The 20,442-nt window shown below is 37.1% G+C and overlaps 5 protein-coding genes across 5 annotated transcripts; 2 read left to right on the forward strand and 3 right to left on the reverse strand.

Moving 5' to 3' along the window:
* The first annotated feature begins 1,130 nt into the window (after nucleotides 1-1,130).
* LOC116125248 (UDP-glycosyltransferase 76E1-like) lies at nucleotides 1,131-2,946 on the forward strand. Its single transcript, XM_031410972.1, has 2 exons — nucleotides 1,131-1,693; nucleotides 1,896-2,946. The coding sequence occupies exons 1-2, from the start codon at nucleotides 1,213-1,215 to the stop codon at nucleotides 2,498-2,500; spliced, it is 1,086 nt and encodes a 361-aa protein (XP_031266832.1). The 5' UTR covers nucleotides 1,131-1,212; the 3' UTR covers nucleotides 2,501-2,946.
* Nucleotides 2,947-3,005: 59 nt separating this feature from the next.
* LOC116125247 (18.1 kDa class I heat shock protein-like) lies at nucleotides 3,006-3,761 on the reverse strand. The gene has a single exon (XM_031410971.1). The coding sequence runs from the start codon at nucleotides 3,694-3,696 to the stop codon at nucleotides 3,232-3,234; it is 465 nt and encodes a 154-aa protein (XP_031266831.1). The 5' UTR covers nucleotides 3,697-3,761; the 3' UTR covers nucleotides 3,006-3,231.
* Nucleotides 3,762-6,637: 2,876 nt separating this feature from the next.
* LOC116125246 (probable inorganic phosphate transporter 1-9) lies at nucleotides 6,638-17,322 on the forward strand. Its single transcript, XM_031410970.1, has 3 exons — nucleotides 6,638-7,374; nucleotides 7,462-8,273; nucleotides 17,228-17,322. The coding sequence occupies exons 1-3, from the start codon at nucleotides 6,638-6,640 to the stop codon at nucleotides 17,320-17,322; spliced, it is 1,644 nt and encodes a 547-aa protein (XP_031266830.1).
* On the reverse strand, nucleotides 8,647-10,087 carry LOC116125249 (UDP-glucose iridoid glucosyltransferase-like). Its single transcript, XM_031410973.1, is given in 2 exon segments — nucleotides 8,647-9,521; nucleotides 9,601-10,087. Coding segments are annotated over 2 exon segments (1,362 nt in total).
* On the reverse strand, nucleotides 13,120-13,748 carry LOC116125250 (18.5 kDa class I heat shock protein-like). The gene has a single exon (XM_031410974.1). It carries the CDS (start codon nucleotides 13,674-13,676, stop codon nucleotides 13,215-13,217), a length of 462 nt encoding a protein of 153 aa, XP_031266834.1. The 5' UTR covers nucleotides 13,677-13,748; the 3' UTR covers nucleotides 13,120-13,214.
* Nucleotides 17,323-20,442: the final 3,120 nt, after the last annotated feature.

The following is a 20,442-nucleotide window of genomic DNA, read 5'->3' on the forward strand; positions in this document are numbered from 1 at the left end:
TAAATATTGAGAGTGACTCCACTTTGGTTGTCTCTTGGTTGAGTAGTCGAAAGAGCACGGCTTGGTACTTATGGGACTATTGGGATGAGCTTTTGATTCTGTTAAGAGACGTTCATTTCACCATAACTCATCAATTACGCGAAGGGAAAAGCGAAGCAGATTTCCTGGCTAGATGGGGAGAGGAGGGTAATAATAATACCTTCCTGGATTTTATTTCTTTACCTAGGAAGTTAAAAGGCATTCTTCGATTGGACAAGGCGGGTTTGCCTCAGTTGAGACGGTAAACTTGAATTTGTGGGTTTTGGTTCAGGATGGTTTGTTTTCCGTATTATTTTGGTTGTTAGGATTGTTTTAGAATTTATGTTAATCCCAGGTTTTTTCCAGTTTGTTCCACGGTTTTCCTCAGCCACAAGTGAGGCCTTCTAATAAAAATTGGGAGGAAGGCACTCAACAGGTGACTTCGTCTTTTTCTTTAAAATATATATATATATATATACAATGTAATGGCTTTATATCATTATAAATAAATAAAATTTTCTTAATGTTATTGTGTCAAAAAAATTCTCCCATTTTTATTTTGAAAACCTGGATTCTATAGATATACAACCAGTAAATCATAGTGATTGCATTTTGGCATTTGGGTTTCTAGTTTTCTTTAGGTTCATTGTTATTTTGTTTATATGTTTACAAGAAATTTTGTTTTCAAGAGAGATAATTACTTTATAACTATTGAGAAAATAAAATTCTCGATCCCTAATTTGGGGTGAGAGGACCTTATTTATAGTGTTGCATGAGTAACCTTACTCTTGTAGTAACTTTCTTAATGCATAACAACACGGACTTAATAGTAAATAAGTCCTTTTATAAGATATTACACGACCTTAAAGATAACTCAACTGTTAATCTACTGTTAAGAAGCAACCCGAGCCACCCTTTTTTGGTATAACACATGGCCCAAACACTTGCCTGAGAAGGGAGGGCGAAACATCTGTCTTCAAATCTTTGAGTCTAGAAGTTATGCTTTAATTGCAATTGACTATAAATTGTTTGGTCAGACTTTTTGTAGTCTATGCAGGATAATATTAAACAAAATGACTGTACTTTGACAAGCATTATGCTTTTAACGGAGAAATTTCAATGGATAGTAGGTGAATGTTGATTTATTTAAGACTTTATCATTTCCACTGGTAGACGGATTATTCAGAGAGAGACATGGAAGAGCAAGGACAGAGAGATCGGCAGATTGTTTTGGTTCCATGTCCATTCCAAGGCCACATAAATCCTATGCTTAATCTGGGCTCCATCCTCCACTCCAAGGGCTTCTCCATCACAATTGCTCACACCCAATTTAATAGTCCTAAACCATCTGATAATCCTGATTTTGTCTTTTTACCCATTTCAGATGGCTTATCCTATTCCGATCTCTCCTCCAAAGGGATTGTAGATTTCATCTCATGTCTTAATATCGACTGCAAAGAGCCGCTCCTGGAATCATTGACTCCGATGATAGATGAAAAACAGCAACTTAAAGAGCTCCCCTGTATCATATATGATGAATACATGTACTTTGCCGAACAAGTGGCTCATCTTCTAAAGCTTCCAAGTGTTATCCTGTCCACGGGCAGTGCTGCCAATTTGTTAACATACTATGCTTTTCCTCCTCTGCAAAATGACGGTTTCATTCCCTTTCAAGGTACGGTTGCTCAACTTCTTTTACTTGCGCTTTTGCGTCTTGGTGATCAAGCCATCTATAGTATCAACTGTAATCAAGAAGGTCTTGGGTTGTTATTTATGATTGTATATAGATGTTTGCTTTATCAGAAAAAGAAATTTAGTTATGTAACTAGTAATCTTGTTTAAAACTGCTTATCAAATAATGATATCCGGTGATGCAGACGATATGGCACTGGACATGGTCCCTGAGCTTCATCCCTTCAGATTCAAGGATCTTCCTTTCAGATTCAAGGATCTTCCTGGAGCGAGTTCTGAAAATCTAGATGCCTTATCGAAGCTTATAGCAAGTGCACGCGACACAAGATCCTCGTCTGCCATGATTTTGAATTCCATGGAATTCCTCGAACAATCATCACTGATTCAGCTCAAGCAGCAATGCCGCATACCAGTATTCTCAATAGGCCCTTTGCACAAAACTGCTCCAGCTCCCTCCAGCAGCTTAGTGAAAGAGGAAGCAAGCTGCATGGCATGGCTTGACAAGCAAGCTCTTAACTCAGTTATATATGTAAGTTTGGGAAGCATAGTGTCCATGGACGAGAAAGAGCTAACAGAAATGGCTTGGGCCCTAGCCAACAGCAAGCAACCTTTCTTGTGGGTGCTTAAGCGTGGACCTCCCGGTTCGTTTCATGTATCAGAGTCTACTGATTCGTTGCCTAATGGTTTCAAAGAAACCATTGGAAACAGAGGCTACATAGTTAACTGGGCACCGCAAAGAGAGGTGTTAGCACACCGCGCTGTGGGAGGGTTTTGGAGTCATTGTGGTTAGAATTCAACGCTTGAAAGTATAAGTGAAGGAATCCCGATGATTTGTAGACCATGTTTTGGGGATCAAAGGGTAAACACGAGGTACATTAGCCATGTATGGCGAGTTGGCTTTGAGTTGGAAAATGATTTGAGGAGAGAGGAAATAGGAGGAGCTATAAAAAGGCTAATGACGGGAAAAGGAGGAGAAGAAATGAGACAGAGGGCAGTAGATATGAAAGCAAAAGTTGAATCTTGTATTAAAAAAGGGGGATCTTCTTATAATTCCTTTAACGAATTGGTCGACGGGTTGTTCTCCTCTTAAACACAACTCCAAGAGTCCAGAAGAAACACTGGCCAGAGCATTGAATTTCATCTTAGATTTTCTGTTCAACGTAATTTGAGTTATCTTTCATGGCTGTATGTATCCTCACTTTTCTTTAAATGCAATGGATTTTTAATCCCTTCTTTTCTGTGACTTTCTTAACATCAAACAGCCAAAGGTTAAAAAGGAGATGAAACTCAAGAAAGTTTTAATCACAGGACAAAAACAAACATCACATTGCCATTAACAATACACTTCGTACGAATACAAGCATTACATTACTATTAACAGTACACTTCTACATTACGTCGAACACATCAGACACATTATTCATACACAATTCTCGATTACAGCAACAAACCCAACCACATTAACACAATAACACTCTATCGCAGGAGAGAGGCACTTACATTAAGAACCCATTTTTAATTTCAGCCAGAAATATCTATGGCCTTGACATTAGTTTTCTTCATCTCAACTTTAGGAACAGTAACAGTAAGAACTCCATTCTCCATGGAAGCTTTAATCTGATCCATCTTCACATTCTCCGGCAACCTAAACCTCCTCGAGAATTGGCCACTGCTACGTTCCACACGGTGCCATGTGTCGTTCTTGTCTTCCTTCTCTATTTTGCTCTGCCCACTGATTTGAAGCACCCGGTCGTCTTCAATCTCCACCTTCACTTCCTCCTTCTTCAGCCCTGGAAGATCGGCCTTGAACACGTGAGCTTCCGGGGTTTCCTTCCAGTCAACACGAGTGTTGACAAAAGCAGAGGTTTCCCGAGGGAATTGAGAGGTAAGTGAAGAGGAAAAAGAAGGGAAAGGGAAGTCTTTGAAAGGATCCCAAACATCAAGAGAAAATGGATCGAAAATGTTTCCTCTAGGAATCAGAGACATTTTTGAGCTGAGAAATCAGAATCACGGAAAGCTCTTTAGTAAAGTTCTACTCGTGTTGGCAGCAGAGGATGGAGTGGGTACTTATAGTGGGTGGCAAGGGTATTCTAGTACTTTCGTGATTCTTGGATAATATACTGGATTAGGCTTCAGTTCAGGAAGAATGTAGAATGTTCTGGAAGTTGATCAGATTTTCGTTTCTTGGGCCTCTACAAGAGATTTTAGCCCCACGGGCCTTGTTAAAGGGCTTTTTTGTAAAATAAATTTTCAGCTGGGTTAAAAAAAACAACTTTAGAACGACCTACCGTTTCAATGACAATTTCCCATCTAAGGTTTGGCATAACAAATTTTTCCACCCAAAATGTTTGAAAAAAAACAATTTCCCACCCATCATTAAGATCCGTTAGTGAGATCTGTTACCTAATAGGGATAAAGGTACAAAAAGACTATAATACCCTTTACTATTTGACTTTATAATTTTTAATGAGACTGAATAATTTTTCCCACCCAAATTTTATTAAAAGTATATTTCACCCCTAGCTCAGTTTATATTAGTTTTAAGGTTTTAATTAAAAGTAAAGTTAGTTATTAAAATAAAAAAATTATAATAAATTTTTTTTTAAAATATTTGAAAATTAAAAAAAGATAGAATGGTCGATCGATTCGCCGGCCACAGTTGATGACAACACAATCGGTGCTATTGGGTAGGTCGGTGGACGATCGATCTAATGGCACAAACAAGGAAACCACTAGTGAAAACTATTCCTTGAAAAACATTGGAGACTATTTTGTGAAATACTCTTTGACGTCGTTCTTGAAGGAGCTTTTGGCAACATCGTCGACACCTTGGGTAGATCGCTAGTGTAACTGTGAGTCTTCAAGCGAAGTTGTTTTGCTAGAAAAGATTGACTAATATTTTTTCATCCTTTTCTGACGAAACGACTTCACTAAGGGGCTCCTCATTTACACACCGATCTATCCAACAGCACCAGCAATATGGCCGAACTCGCCACCGACGATTGAACCCAGATCCTACTAATGACGATTGGCCAACGTACAAGCCAACTGGTTCTTATTCTTCACACACTTTTTCTAAGAAGTTAAATTGAAAAAAAAAAATTAAAATTAAAATTGAAGATAGTTTAAATGGCTAATTCCCAAGTTGGTGAAGGTAATTTTATGTATTTTTAATTTGGTGTGTAAGCAATATTAACCCTAAAATATATATAATTGTACAAACTAACGAGCCTTTTTCCATTAAAACTAAAGTTTTAATTTTAACAATGGGTGGGAAAATGTTTTTTCAAACTTTTTTGGTCAGAAAATTAACTACGCCAAACATTGGGTGGGAAATTGTTATTCTCCCCATTGATATACTTATACTTTGTGAAGTTAATGCTAATTAATTTGAGAGAGAGCTTGCTACCAACACTCGATTTTCACTTTATATATAGAGTTTGAATGGCGTAAACTAAGAATTTAATTTACCTTGTCTCGTTTCGATTAAAAAATTACGCACAGCATTCAAATAAAAAATTTAGATTAAGTTTCAAAACTCTACAATAATTACAATGAATAACGATGGTAGCTCACTTTCACTCTGTATTTTGATTACATCAGATTTCTCACCACACAGCATTCAAATAAAAAATTTAGATTAAGTTTCAAAACTCTACAATAATTACAATGAATAACGATGGTAGCTCACTTTCACTCTATATTTTGATTACATCAGATTTCTCACCATATATATATATATAATAGAAAACTCTACTCTATTTGGGTTTACTTGAATTTGATCTAAACTCAAATATTAGTAAACTAATAACAATCCAATTATTAATTGAACTTCTCGTGAGCGAGATCCCCAGATGCGTCTGCATGTAAACAATGAACCATATCCAACAATTGCCAATTTCATTCTTTATAGACCCATCTTAGTAGTTCACCACTCAAAACTTCGCTGTACTTGCCACTTTGATTAAGAAATCTGCACTGTTGGTTGCTGTATCAACTTTTTCCAAGTAAACAACCATTTCATCAGGTTTAACAAAGGGATCTGTCAAAAGGGATATGATGGGTGTAATGTGGTGACCATGGGAAATGGCCACTATCTAATTATTCGATGGAAAAGAGTTGTTGCTCCTTCCATAAAATGGATTTTGGTGAGACTGCTTGTATTTTTCCGCTCTTTCTTCTTTCCTTTTGCAGAACTAGCCTCTGTGTATATCGGCATAATTAATGGTGTATATATTAACCAGCTGGTAACAGAAAAGAGATATCTTGTTTGCCTTTTAGTCTTTTTTGCTTTCTTCTTCTTCCTAAATGATATGGCAAGTGTTGTTTTTCAGCTTCTTCCATGCATGCACTCAGGCGTATTATATTAAGTTTTGTTAAAAGATTCCAATGGTAGATAGGGTTTGGACTTTTTTTCAGAGTCTCTGCTAGCGCTCCCATAGGGAGAAGACAAACATCAAACGATAAAACGATTAAGTAACAGATTCTTAATTTCTGTCAAACATAGTTTATGAAGAAACCTAGAATGACAAGTGACATTTAATGCATAATAATTGTCACAGTATAAAACATCTTAATCTCAATGTCCAAACTCTTCAGAATTTTCATCATCCAGCAGCAAATGGAAGCCCAGACAGACTTCTAGCTGTGGACATAATCTTATAAAATTGCATAATTGAGGAAGAAAATGAATTTGAAATCAACTTATCCGCATATCCTTCATGGAATCTCATAATATTCCTCAAACCAGTCAACATTTCCACATCAACTTCGTCAACAATGAAACTTCCTGGTACTTTGTAAAACTTACTGTACTTAATCACTTTAAATAAATTCTTATATATATATATATATGAACTCATCAAAACATTAACTATACTATCAGATTAACACACATTAATTCTCTGCTTTAATTTTTTCATTATCAATGGCGTTGAAGGTCCTTTCTGCCCTTGACACTGCAAAAACCCAGTACTACCACTTCAAAGCTATCATTATTGCCGGCATGGGGCTCTTCACCGACGCTTATGATCTCTTCTGTATCCCTCCGATCCTGATACTGATCTCCCGGATATACTATGATGAGAAGAAAACAATCAATATTCCTAAACCTGTTATGACTATCATAGTAGGTACAGCTCTTTTGGGGACTGTCATTGGTCAACTGATCTTCGGTAGAATGGGTGATCTAATCGGGAGACGGCGTGTGTATGGGCTTGCATTGATGTTGATGGTGATGAGCTCTATCGGATGTGGTTTCTCCGTTTGTACCTCAAGGGAGTGTGTAATCGGGAGTCTTGTGTTTTTCAGGTTTTTGTTGGGTGTTGGCATTGGTGGGGACTATCCGTTGTCAGCAACAATCATGTCGGAGTTTGCTAACAAGAGAACACGCGGTGCCTTCATAGCCGCTGTGTTTTCCATGCAGGGTTTTGGAATTTTGGCAAGTTCAATCGTCACCGTGGTGGTTTGTCAGATATTTAAGGGAGCATCACATGCATCACAGTTTGCTCCGGCGCCATCAAATGCGACGGTTGCTCTAGCGCCATCAAATTCCTCAGTTGATCTGGCTGGGGCCGACATTGCCTGGAGATTAATACTGATGCTGGGCTCAATCCCGGCTGCTTTGACTTATTATTGGCGCATGTTGATGCCCGAAACTGCTAGGTACATAAATATATTTCTCTTTTATATATTTATTTATATAATCGTTTACATAGAATATATGTTTGATTGGCATTTTATTTTATGCAGATATACAGCTCTGGTAGAACAAAATGCTCTGCAAGCTGCTAAAGACATGGAGAAAGTGTTACAGGTTTCAATGAGTCAAATTACAGAAGAGGTCCCATTGGAACCAAGACCACCATCTTATCCTCTCCTATCCAAAAAATTCCTTCGCCACCATGGCCGTGATCTCTTCGCTAGTTCCACGTCATGGTTCCTCATTGATATCGTCTTTTACAGTAGCAACCTCTTTCAATCCAAAATTTACCACAAGTACGTTGATAAATGGACCAATCCCTTTGATGAAGTGATCAGAGTTGCCATAGTCCAGGCTATTGTTGCAGTCTGCGCAACCATTCCAGGTTACTATGTCACTGTCTGTTTAATTGATCGGATTGGAAGAGTCAGAATCCAATTCCTTGGTTTCTTCTTTATGGCCATAGTTTATTTGGCCATTGGAATACCTTATCAGTATCACTGGTACAAAGAGGCAGATTTCTGGTTTATGTTCCTCTATGGCCTCACTTTTTTCTTTGCAAATTTTGGACCCAACACTACCACTTTTATTGTGCCTGCTGAACTTTTTCCGGCTAGATTTAGATCAACATGTCATGGAATTTCAGGGGCCATAGGAAAGGTGGGTGCCTTAATTGGGACAGTTGGATTGTTGTGGGTTATAGAAGAAGATGAGGACGGTTATCCAAAACCCGAAGGTATGACAAAAGCATTGATCACGATGGGTGGGGTTTGTTTTTTGGGAATGGCAGTGACGTATTTCTTCACTCGGGAAACTATGGGGAGATCTCTGGAAGAGAATGAGAATGAAGATGAATCAAGCGAAATATGTTTCTTTAGATGTCTAACTGGTTCTTGTACCCAGCGGACTAACTCGTCTCCCAGTGAAGTTGCAGCCGCTTAGGAAGGCCAAGCTCGGACTCTCAATTTGTACCTGTTTTGTAAAAATCAAACTCCATCTATATGTTTTAAGTAGTAGTTAGGCCAAAGAGACTATTTGCGATCGATAAAAGTTTCTTTCAGGAAGGGTGCAGTTCATGCACTATAGCTTGAAAACCTTTGCGCATACTCATGTATAATTACTTATATATTGTACTTTGCATATTATAATGAAGGCTACAAGATAAATATATAGGATTTTTAAGAACATACAATTATCTACATCTTACTGGAAAGCAAGAGAATAGTTCGATAAAATTAAACTGAGAAGATGAGCTTTGTTAATTCATTCAAGGAATTGTAAGAAGAACCGCCTTCTCTAATACAAAGTTGAGCCTTCGCTTTAAAATCCAGTGCCTTACGCCTCATCTCCTCTCCTTCTTTTCCCACCATCAGTCTTTTAATGGTTCTCTCTATCTCCCCTCTTTCCAGACCATTTTCCAACTCAAGCCCAACTTTCCATACATGGCTGACATACCTTGTGTTTATCCCTTGATCCCCAAAAGATGGTCTACAAATCATTGGAACCCCTTCACTTATGCTTTCAAGTGTCGAATTCCAACCACCATGACTCAAAAAACCTCCCACCGCGCTATGTGCCAATACTTTCTTTTGAGGTGCCCATTTCACTATGCACCCTCTTTCTCCAACAGTTTCTTTGAAACCATAAGGAAATAAATCACTAGATTCTGATCCATGAACTGAATCAAGTCTAAGTACCCACAAGAAAGGTTGCTTGCTATTGGCTAGGCCCCAAGCCATTTCTGTTAGCTCTTTCTCATCCACGGATACTACGCTGCCCAAACTGACATATATCACTGAGTTGTGAGTTTGCTTGTCAAGCCATGTCATGCAGCTGGTGTCCTCTTCCAATAAGCTACTCGAGGAGGCTGGAGCTATTTTGTGCATAGGGCCTATTAAGAAAACTGGAACTTCACATTGTTGTTGGAGTTGTGCCAATGATGATTGTTCAAGGCAGTCCATGCTATTACAAATGATGGCTGAGGATGTTCCTATGTTTCGTGAAGTAGATATTAGCTGCAACACGGCATCTACATTTTTGAACTTGGAAATGGATAAATCTTTGAATCTGAGGGGATGAAGCCCTGGCACTAATTCCAAATTCATAGAATCTGCACCAAAAAGTGGTAGTCTCAGGTATTAGAAATCGTATCTGCGTCAATTCATTGAAGATAAGGCTGAGTTCATTACCTTGGAAAGGAATATAACCTTCCTCTTGGAGCCGAGGATATGCATAGTAACTTAGCAAATTGGTCGCACTAGAAGTGCGTAACATAATGCTCGGTAGCTTCAGATTGCAAGCCACTGCTTCTGCAAAGTACATGAGTCCATCCTAAACGACGCAGGGAAGCTTGTTGTGCTGATCCTGTTCTTCTATGATCCGAATCAATACTGCCTGGAGTGGAGCTCTGCAGTTTAAGTTAAGATAAGACATAAAAGCTAAAATATTATCTGGGAAATTACTAGTGTTCGATGAGCCTTCTGATAATGATAATGGTATGAAGAGGAAGCCAGGATGTTTGGAAGTGTCAGGAAATTTGAATTGGGTGTGAGCAACTGTGATGGAGAAACCCTTGGAGTGAAGAATGGTGCCCAGCTGAAGAATAGGATTGATGTGGCCTTGGAATTGACATGGAACTAGAACTACCCTGAGTCTTCTACAGTCTTGTTTTTCCATCTCTCTGGTTTCTGGGAGATTTTCTCTGTTGCAAATTTTATGTAACACAATTGAAGTCAAATTAGCATCTGTTTATTATACAGACAAGACGGCAAGCATAACATTAGACGACATAGATACCATCACCATCTGAAAGGAGACAAACTTCACTCTTATCGAATTGTTTATTAAACAAGGACAATTATTATAGCCTTCATGGACGGCAATAATACTAGGATTTTCCTTTTGTTTTTGCTTGATGTCAATGTTATTTCCATCTTTTAAACTACCCTTTCTGTAATTGTGAAGCAAAATGCTCCCGTCTTGTAATGTGGACCAGATTCAACCAACACATCTACCTACGAAAAACGTATATAAAATTATGCTAGTCTTACAAAGAAGCCTACAAAAGAGACATACAAAGATAATCTTTACCCTTCATTTTTATCATTTCTCTCTCTCTCTCTTTCTGTTTTTTCTTTGTTTTTTTCTTCGCTTTGTAAACTTCTTTATAAACTTTTTTTGTAATGATAAACTTATTCTATAAAATTTACCTCCTTTTCAGAACATTCATGAGTACAAAATTTGGTCAATACAAATATTGTGTAGAAATTTAGTACAAATGAGACCATTTAAGAAATACTTGTTGAAATTTGAAAATATAATTGAAACCAGTTACAGTTACCTAATTTCGTTGACTTAAAGTTTGAGCCTGACAGTTATGAAAGTAATCAGGAAGAAGGAAATTATAGAAAAAGACGTGACTTCAATTAGAATAGTAACATATTAATGGGTTATACTGTATAAAGATCAATATCATATATAAAGGCCAATTTACAGGACTAAACTCTCGTAACCACAGAGAAATATTATACAGACAATGTTGAAGTTGATCAGGGCAATAATCATTATTTTAACCAGAAATGTCAATGGTCTTAACATCAGGTTTTTTAACCTCTACTTTCGGAACAGTAACACTAAGCACTCTATTCTCCTTTGAAGCCTTAACCTCTTCAATCTTCAAATTCTCTGACATTTTTTGGTAACTGGGGTGTTCGGGGCAGTGCACTTCAACTAATCCTGAGGTCTATTAAATACCCTACAAGCTTAAAAAACTAAGTTAGTCACAATATTATTATGATAGGTAACATCAAAGTTTGAACCCAAAAACTCAAAGAATTGGGCAAACCTCCTTGATCAGGCTAACCCCTTAGGGTTGGCAACCCAGACCTTCTTGAGAACTTGCCACTGCTACGTTCCACACAATGGCAAGTGTTTGTTCTTGTCTTCCTTCTCTATGTTCCTTTCTCCGCTTATTTGAAGCACCCTGTCGTCTTAAATCTCCACCTTCACTTCCTCCATCAATTTGAATATTGGGATAAAATTAAACTGTCTATGGAATTAAACTGACAAGATGAGCTCCATTAATTCATTCAAGGAATTATAGGAAGAACCACCTTCTCATATACAAAGTTGAGCCTTTGCTTTAAAATCCTGCCCTCTGCCTCATCTCCTCTCCTTCTTTTCCCACCATCAGTCTTTTATTAGTTCTCTTTATCTCCCTTCTTTCCAGATCATTCTCCAACACAAGCCCAACTCTCTATACATGGCTAACATACCTTGTGTTCATCCCTTGATCCCCAGAAGATGGTCTACAAATCATTGGAACCCCTTCACTTATGCTTTCAAGTGTCAAATTCCAACCACAATGACTCCGAAAACCTCCCACCACGCTGTGTGCGAATAATTTCTTCTGCGGTGCTCATTTCACTATGCACCCTCTTTCTCCAACAGTTTCTTTGAAACAATAAGGAAATAAATCACTAGATTCTGATCCATGAACTTTATCAGGATTACCCACAAGAAAGGTTGTTTGCTATCAGCAAGGCCCCAAGCCATTTCTGCTATAGCTCTTTCTCCTCCACGGGTACTACTCTGCCCAAACTGACATATAACTGAGTTGTGAGTTTGCCTGTCAAGCCATGTCATGCAGCTGGTGTCCTCTTCCAATAAGTTACTCGAGGTGGCTGGAGCCATTTTGTGCATAATGCCTATTAAGGAAACTGGAACTTCACATTGTTGTTGGAGTTGTGCCAATGATTATTGTTCAAGGCAATCCATGCTATTACAAATGATGGCTGATGATGTTCCTATGTCTCGTGAAGTAGATATTAGCTGCAGCACGGCATTTGTACTTTGAACTTGGAAATGGATAAATCTTTGAATCTGAGGAGATGAAGCCCTGGCACTAATTCCAAATTCATTGAATCTGTATCAAAAAGTGGTAGTCTCGGGAATCAGAAATTAGGTTGAGTTCATTATCACCTTCCTCTTGGAGCCGAGGATAAGCATATAATACGTTAGTAAATCGGTCGCACTAGAAGTGCGTAACATAATGCTTGGTAGCTTCAGATTGCAAGCCACTGCTTCTGCAAAGTATATGAGTCCATCATAAATGACGCAGGGAAACTTGTCATACTGGTCCTATTTTTCAGTGATTCGAATCAGTAATTCCTGGAGTGGAGTTCTGCAGTTTAAGTTAAGATCAGACATAAAAGCTAAAATATTATCAGGGAATTTACTAGTGTGCAATGAGCCTTCTGATAACGGCATGAAGATAAATTAGGGATGATTTGAAGCATCGGAAAACTAATTGGGTGTGAGCAGCCGTGATGGAGAAGCCCTTGGAATGAAAATTAGCTGAAGAATGGGATATATGTAGCCCTGGAATGGACAAGAAACTCAAACTATCCTTCCCCTACACTAGTTTTCCATCTCTCTTCTTTCTTGGAGATTTTCTCTGTTGCAAATCATATGAAACAGAATTTAAGTCAAATTAGCATCTCTTTATTACACAGAGAAGATGGCAAGCAAAACATCAGACTACCTATAGTAAAATTTGTCTCTGGACCGATCAGCAATGGTGGAAGCAAGCAGGAAGAAGGAAAATATGAAAAAAAAAAAAAAAAAAAAAAAAAAAAAAAAAAAAGAGGTGACTTCAATTAGAATAGGAACATATCATTGGCTTACATACAGACCAACATTATAAAATTCCAAGTCTCTAAATGTCATAAACACAAACCAGATAAGGAAGTTTTATACAAACAAAAACGACATTTTGAAGTTGATCAAGACGACCATCAATAATTTAACCTGAAATTTCAATGGCCTTGACATCAGGTTTCTTAACCTCCACTTTAGGAACAGTCACAGTGAGCACTCCATTCTCCATAGAAGCCTTAATCTGATCCATCTTCACATTCTCTGGCAACCTGAACCTCCTAGAGAACTTGCCACTGCTACGTTCTAGACGATGCCAAGTGTCGTTCTTGTCATCCTTCTCTATGTTCCTCTCTCCACTTATTTGAAGCACCCTGTCATCTTCAATCTCCACCTTCACTTCCTCCTTCTTAAGCCCTGGAAGATCGACCTTGAACACGTGGGCCTCTGGGGTCTCCTTCCAGTCCACACGTGTGTCAACCAAAGCAGAGGAGATTTGTTGAGGGAAATGAGCGGAAAATGAAGGGAAAGTAAAGTCCTTAAACGGGTCCCAAGATGGATCAAAGATGTTGTTTCGAGAGCTGCCGAAGAAGCTTGGGATCAATGCCATCTTCTCTAACGAAAGTTTTAGAGCTGAAAGTTGTTTGTTTGAATTAAACGCTGCGACTCGAGAGCGTTGTAATTTATCGTTGCTTGACGATCGGGAAAAGGGGTAAGTTGGGTATATATAAGAAACAAAGGAGAAATCTAGTACTTTCCGGCTTAAACATTCTGGCCCTCTGGGCTTTGGATTAACGAACTTTCGTGTGAGTTCGAGAACCTTTGAGGCTTAGACTTTTTAATTTATGGGGCTCGTGGATGGAAACGTGGCGAAAGCCCACAGACAAATACGACGTCACCGAGTTTAAAGTGTGGGACACAAATTTATAATTATTGATTTAATATAATCCAATGGATTTGGATAAGATTTAGAATTAGTTAATCTTTAACGTCAGTTGAACAATTTTTAAGTCATTGGATTATCATGAATTAATGGCCATGAATTTATGTAAAAAAATTATATTACAATAGCTTGACTTTTTGCTAATTTGTACCGTTTTCTCAAAGTTTAATAATGTAAAGGTATTGTGATTCGCTTTTCTATTTGTTCTCATGTAAATTATATGTAGGTAGTAAAACTATTTAATAAAGAATACGATTGTAAATAAGAATAGAATTATGAGATTGTTATTAGAAAATAAGTGTTTCATATCTTACGTTTAAATATATGAATGAGAACCAATTCAAGGTTATGAAAATGTAAGAACATCAAGGTACTAGGTTAAGCGCGATTAGAAACTACGATTGTTTCTATTCTGTTAATTATGTATAAGATTTATGGTGTTGTGTATTCTTATGAAACAATAATGGATTTCTCTCATGGATGGATATAAGTCGGTTATGCCAAATCACGTAAATATCTTATCTCTTTGTGTGGTATGATTTTCGAATGTATATTTTTCGCTACGCGATTTCCGAATAGATTAGTGAGCTTCAATGGCAAAATTAAAGGAAAACTTAATATAGGACATTGGCAGCTCCAATGAAAAAATATGAAACTTCATGAGCTCATCACCTATTTTTGTTGGTGCTTTAGTATCAAACTAATCATGGGTAGTAAATTTCTGTAGACTCTAGAATCGTTAATCTTGGATTGGTCTTACAAAAATGTTGAGAACAATTTAGCCCAAAGCAGAATCCATGAGGCCGAAAGTAGATATAGCCCATTTGAGTAGGATTACGCCTTTACCAAGCTGCAACTACTAGTGCATTACAAAAATTGCAGCAGAAGTGAAGAAAGAAATCGTTAAATGGGGTCTGAAAAGTCAATGTCATTGATATGATGAGCTGCGCAGTGTGTAGATAAGAGATCACATGTGGTGGTCGGATAAGTACTACCTGACCAGACCTCCATTCTCAGAGACTGAACCCAGATTGCAGATGAAAACGCAACGTCAACAATGTACTGTCAAATATAAGCCAATATAATATTAATGACTTGCTTAAAGAAGGTGTGATTTCTGACAATATAATATTTTTCTTCAGCGAGCTCCGCCAATCGACATGTGAGCACTGTATTTACACAGAAAAGTTCACAGTTTTTTCTGATTTTCTCTTAATCAACGTACGTCAGACTTAAAGAATATAAGAAACTGAGCCAGGCTGAGTGACGTTTTCTACTGTAATTAGCCTCTCTCCTGGATAACTGAGTCACGAGAATATTTGACCTTCCACTCCCTGTTACGCACACACAGACAAAAAAATGCATTAACTTGATAACCCAGATCCCTCCTTTTCAAGATCTGATTCCATTCGTTGACAACGAAGCTGCAATATCATGTGAAATTATATCAGTATCACTCTTCCAAGATTAATTATATAAACAACAACAGCCACAAACAAACAAACAAAACAAACTTAGTTTTATATATTTCAACCATTTCAATATACACATTACTCAAAACAAGGATCTGGAGATTTAAGTTGCAATGGTTATATATGGTTGAATTTCCTCATTTTTTTTTTACGTTAGATTTTGAAGGTGAGTTCTACTCAAACCCAATATCATATTTACGTTTGTTTAGAGGACCCTGCATGTCATGAGAGAGGCCACGTTTGTTTGGGACGATCTCTGGAGATTGCTAAAATTCTACAATCGTGAAGGTCATAATCATAAAGAGAGAGAAGGGTTAATTAATTAAGAAATTATTTTGTAATTAATGGGTAATTATGTAAGCACACTTTTTTGTGTTTATCATTCAACTATCTATGATTGACCATATCAGCAATCATCGTTAAGCTTCCCTACTATGATTCTTCAATAATTAAGTAACCCGACTTGGTTAACAAGTTTTAAGCCAGAAATTGAATTGAGGAATTTGTGATCAACGAAGTTTATTTTTTTCATTATTTTTTTGGGTTCGGATCTTAGAGTTATTTATCATATTGTGATTTATTGATGCTTTAAATTTGTAAAGTATTTAATATAGGGAGAAGGACATGTTCACACCCAAGGTTTGACGAAATGACACTTTCTCACCCGTCAAGTTTCAAAATGACACTTTTCTGCTTTTCGTTAGATTCTGTTAATATTTTACTAAAAAGATGAAAATACCCTTAAATAGTTTATTATAAATTAAAATTTAATTAAGTCAAAGTCTTTACTTACTTGAGTGCTTATTAGTTCAAGTGTGAAGATTCTTTTTTTCTTTGTTTATTTAATTAATTAGGAATATTGATTTTCTATATTAATTAGAAAAAATGAAAAACATTATATTATAAAAAATATTATAAATTTAGTAGATTATTGAATAATGGTGATAAGATATTGATGACATTATAAATAAATAAATAAATAAATATTAAGATAATTTAACTTTAAACAATTTTATTGCATTACTTATAACTTTTTAAGTGGAGGACTAACTACTTTCTCTTTTTTGACTTTTTAGCTTATTAAAAATATATAAAATCAAATTTTTAAGAGTATTTTCGTCTTTTCAATAAAATATTAATGGAAAACAAAACAGAACGTAACGAATGGTGGGAAAGTATCATTTTTAAACTTAAAGGGTGGGAAAGTGTTATTTCGTCAAACGTTGGGTGAAAAATATTGTTTTTTCTTTAATATATCCTAAAGATTAACCGAGATAGGTACAAATGATTAAAAAAAAAAAAATGAACTAAGAATAATTAAGATGAATATTAGGTAATAAGGCTGTACGGGAACAGGGGAGACCTTGTCTTTTATTCTGGGTACTGTAACCATTAACAAAACAAGAAATGGTGACAACTTTTAGGGTTTAGATTAGGGTGCCTCGAAAACTGAAACATATGGGGCTAAGTCGGTGATTTAGATTATCATAAAAATGATAGTGGAATCAAATGTATGATGGTTTCCACATGATCATGTGTGCATCATTATTTTTAATTATATATATATTTATATTTAAACCATCTTCTTAATTGGATCTTAAGACCTTTTATATTATGAGACAATGGAATTCTTTTCATACATCATTTCCTCTATGAAAAAATGCATGACATTATTATGTCATATAGAATTCAATATTTTGATATCATGATATCCTGGAGATGAATGGTGGAGCTCTTGTGACCAAACAGAGAGTTTTGATAAAGCTGAGATTTGCCCATCACAATCATCCATGTCAATTTTATTATATGGTCACCATCAGGCCGGTCGAAAATTGCTTTGAGACAAATAGATGTGACAATTAAATAATCAATTTAGAGTTAGTTTCATTAAAAAAATAGTTGTAACCACAAAATTACTAACCTCATGCTTTTGATAATCAGCTCGGGATAAAACTCAAGGAAGAAAGATATTCCCATGTTGGTGACTAGAATCTGGCATTGTGGGTGAATTGAGGTATTTTTGTTATTTTATAAAATTTTTATATATTAGGATGTTTAGTTAAATTAGCAAATTTAAGGGATTTTTTTATAAATTTTTAAATTTTACCTCGTAATACTCACCCTATTCAACTATCTAATGGGCATGTTTGGCTTATTATTATTATCCATATTCTCAATCCTATTCTCCAAATAATGTTTGGCATATTATTCCAGAAATATTACCCTATTTTTCTAATTTCATTAAATACCTCCTGAAAAAAAGTTTAAAAAGTAACAAAAACACCCCCATGACCCATACTTGCCAGATTCCGACAACCACCGTCGGTGATCGCCGAAATCTGTACAACGGCCTACCTGCCGACCATAAATGGCTGGAAGTTCACCGATCTGGCCTTTTCCGACCAGATCTGGCTGTCAGCGACGGCCAAAGATGGCCGTCGTTTTGGCTTTTTCCGGCCGTGATGGCCACAGCAGGCCGTAGATTTGACTTTTTTTGGCCAGATCCATAACGACGGATCTGTGTCATAACGAAATTTTCTAGCCAGATTCTGATGGTGGTGGCCAGAATCTGGCACTACAGGTAGTGGGGGTGTTTTTGTCATTTTATATATTAGGGTCTTTAATTAAATTAGTAAACGCAAGGGTTTTTTCATAAATTTTTAAAACTTACCTCATAATACTCCTCTATCTAATAATCCAATATTATCCCAAAATCTTATCTAAAATACTAAACCAAATGCATGATGGGTGCGTTTGGTTTAGTATTTTGGATAGGATTTTAGGGATAGTATTGGGTTATTGGATATGGGAGTATTACGAGGTAAATTTTAAAAATTTGTAAAAAAGCCCTTAGGTTTACTAATTTAACTAAAGACCCTAACATATAAAATGACAAAAACACCCCCACCACCTGCAGTGTCAGATTCCGGCCACCACCGCTGGAATCTGGCCGGAAAATTTCGTTACGGCACAGACTTATCGGATCTGTGCCGTAACACATCGTTATGGCCTTTTCCAGCCAGATCCATGGTGGATCTGGCCAGAAAAGGCCAGATCTACGGTCTGTTATGGCCGTCGACGGCCGGAAAAGGCCAAACGAGGGCCACGACGGCCAAAGATGTGGCCGTCGTTTTCGGTCAACGACGGCCATTTCTTTGGCCGTCGTTGACAGCCAGATCTGGCCTTTTCCGGCCAGATCCGTGGTGGATCTGGCCGGAAAAGGCCACAACGGTGAACTTCCGGCCATTTCTGGTCGGAAGTTAGGCCGTTGTACAGATTCCGGCTATCACCGATGGTGGTTGCCGGAATCTGACAAGTTGGGTTGATAGGGGTATTTTTGTTAATTTTTAAACTTTTTTTCTGGAGGTATTTAGTAAAATTAATAACCTTATGGGGTTAAAATGTAATTACAAAAATAGGGTAATATTTTTAGAATATTGTACCAAACGCTATTTAAAGAATAGGATCCAGAATAAGGATAAAAATATTAAACCAAACATACACGATATTATTCTTAAAATCCTATCCAAAATAACAAACTACCTTATGATATTTATAAATGGGCGAACGACTTGTACATACCCAAAGTTTACTGTAATGACAAGTTGGTACCCAAAAGGTTTTGAAACGACAAATAGGTACCTTCCGTCATATTCTGTTAGTGATTTTTGTTTATTAATAGTGAAAAGACTAAAATGCCCTTCAAAGTTTCAATTTTTGTTTTTTATAAATTTAAAAATTTCTAAAAAACCCCCTAGGTTTGCTAATTTAACTAAACACCCCCATATATAAAAAGTTTGTAAAATGACAAAAACACCCCCACCACCCCAATGCCAGATTCCGGCCACCATCGCCGGAATCTGACCGGAAAACTACATTACGACACAGATCCCCATCGGATCTGTGTCGTCAAGTGCCGATGTGGCCTTTTCAGGCCAGATCCGCCACGGATCTGGCCGGAAAAGGCCAGATCTGGCCGTCGAAGCAGCAGCCAGATCTGGCCTTTTCCGGCCAGATCCGTGGCTGATCTGGCCGGAAAAGGCCAGATCTACTGCCAGATCTGGCCTTCGACGCCGCAGATGGAGTTTTGCGGCGTCGACGGCCAGATCTAGCCGTAGATCTGGCCTTTTCCGGCCAGATCAGCCACGGATCTGGCCGGAAAAGGCCAGATCGACGCGTTACGACACAGATCCGACGGGTCTGTGTCGTAACGCAACTTTCCGGCCAGATTCCGGCGGTGGTGGCCGGAATCTGGCACTTGCCGGTGGGGGGTGTTTTTGTTATTTTATAAAACTTTTATATATTGGGGTATTTAGTGAAATTTGTAAACTTAGGGGGTTTTTTGAAATTTTTAAATTTATAAAAAACTAAAATTCAAACTTTTAAGGGTATTTTAGTCTTTTCACTGTTAATAAACAGTAATAAACAGAAATCACTAACAGAACATGACGGAAAGTACCTATTTGTCATTTCAAAACCTTTTGGGTACCAACTTGTCGTTACGATAAATCTTGGGTATGTATAAGTCGTTCTCCCTTTATAAATTTATATAACTGATGGTGAATATGAATTAAATGTGATGTGAACATATTATTTAGGAATCCTAGACCAACCACAATAGTTAGTGAATTTGTCGTATATAATAAATAATTGATTTTTTTTGGTGAGGTTCTAATGGGTCGGTCAAGCAAGTGGCCACCACAACTGTCACATTTTCAGTTAGTTTCACGATCATCATAATTATTATTTAATAAAAGACTTAATTCCTTTGCTATCCCTAAGGGTTTGATGTCAAAAAACATTTTCCCCCTCCAATTCTAGAAAACTAACTTTATACCCCAAACAGATGTTATGTTAGTTACTCAGTCAAATTCAAAATATTTTTCCTTAACCTTTAAACGGTAACATTTTAATTCAGCTAAGCTCCATTCAAGGATGACTGAGTTAGATTTTGACATTTC

The sequence above is a fragment of the Pistacia vera genome, unplaced genomic scaffold (assembly GCF_008641045.1).
Source record: "Pistacia vera cultivar Batoury unplaced genomic scaffold, PisVer_v2 Contig1612, whole genome shotgun sequence".
In the NCBI taxonomy this organism is placed as follows: domain Eukaryota; kingdom Viridiplantae; phylum Streptophyta; class Magnoliopsida; order Sapindales; family Anacardiaceae; genus Pistacia; species Pistacia vera.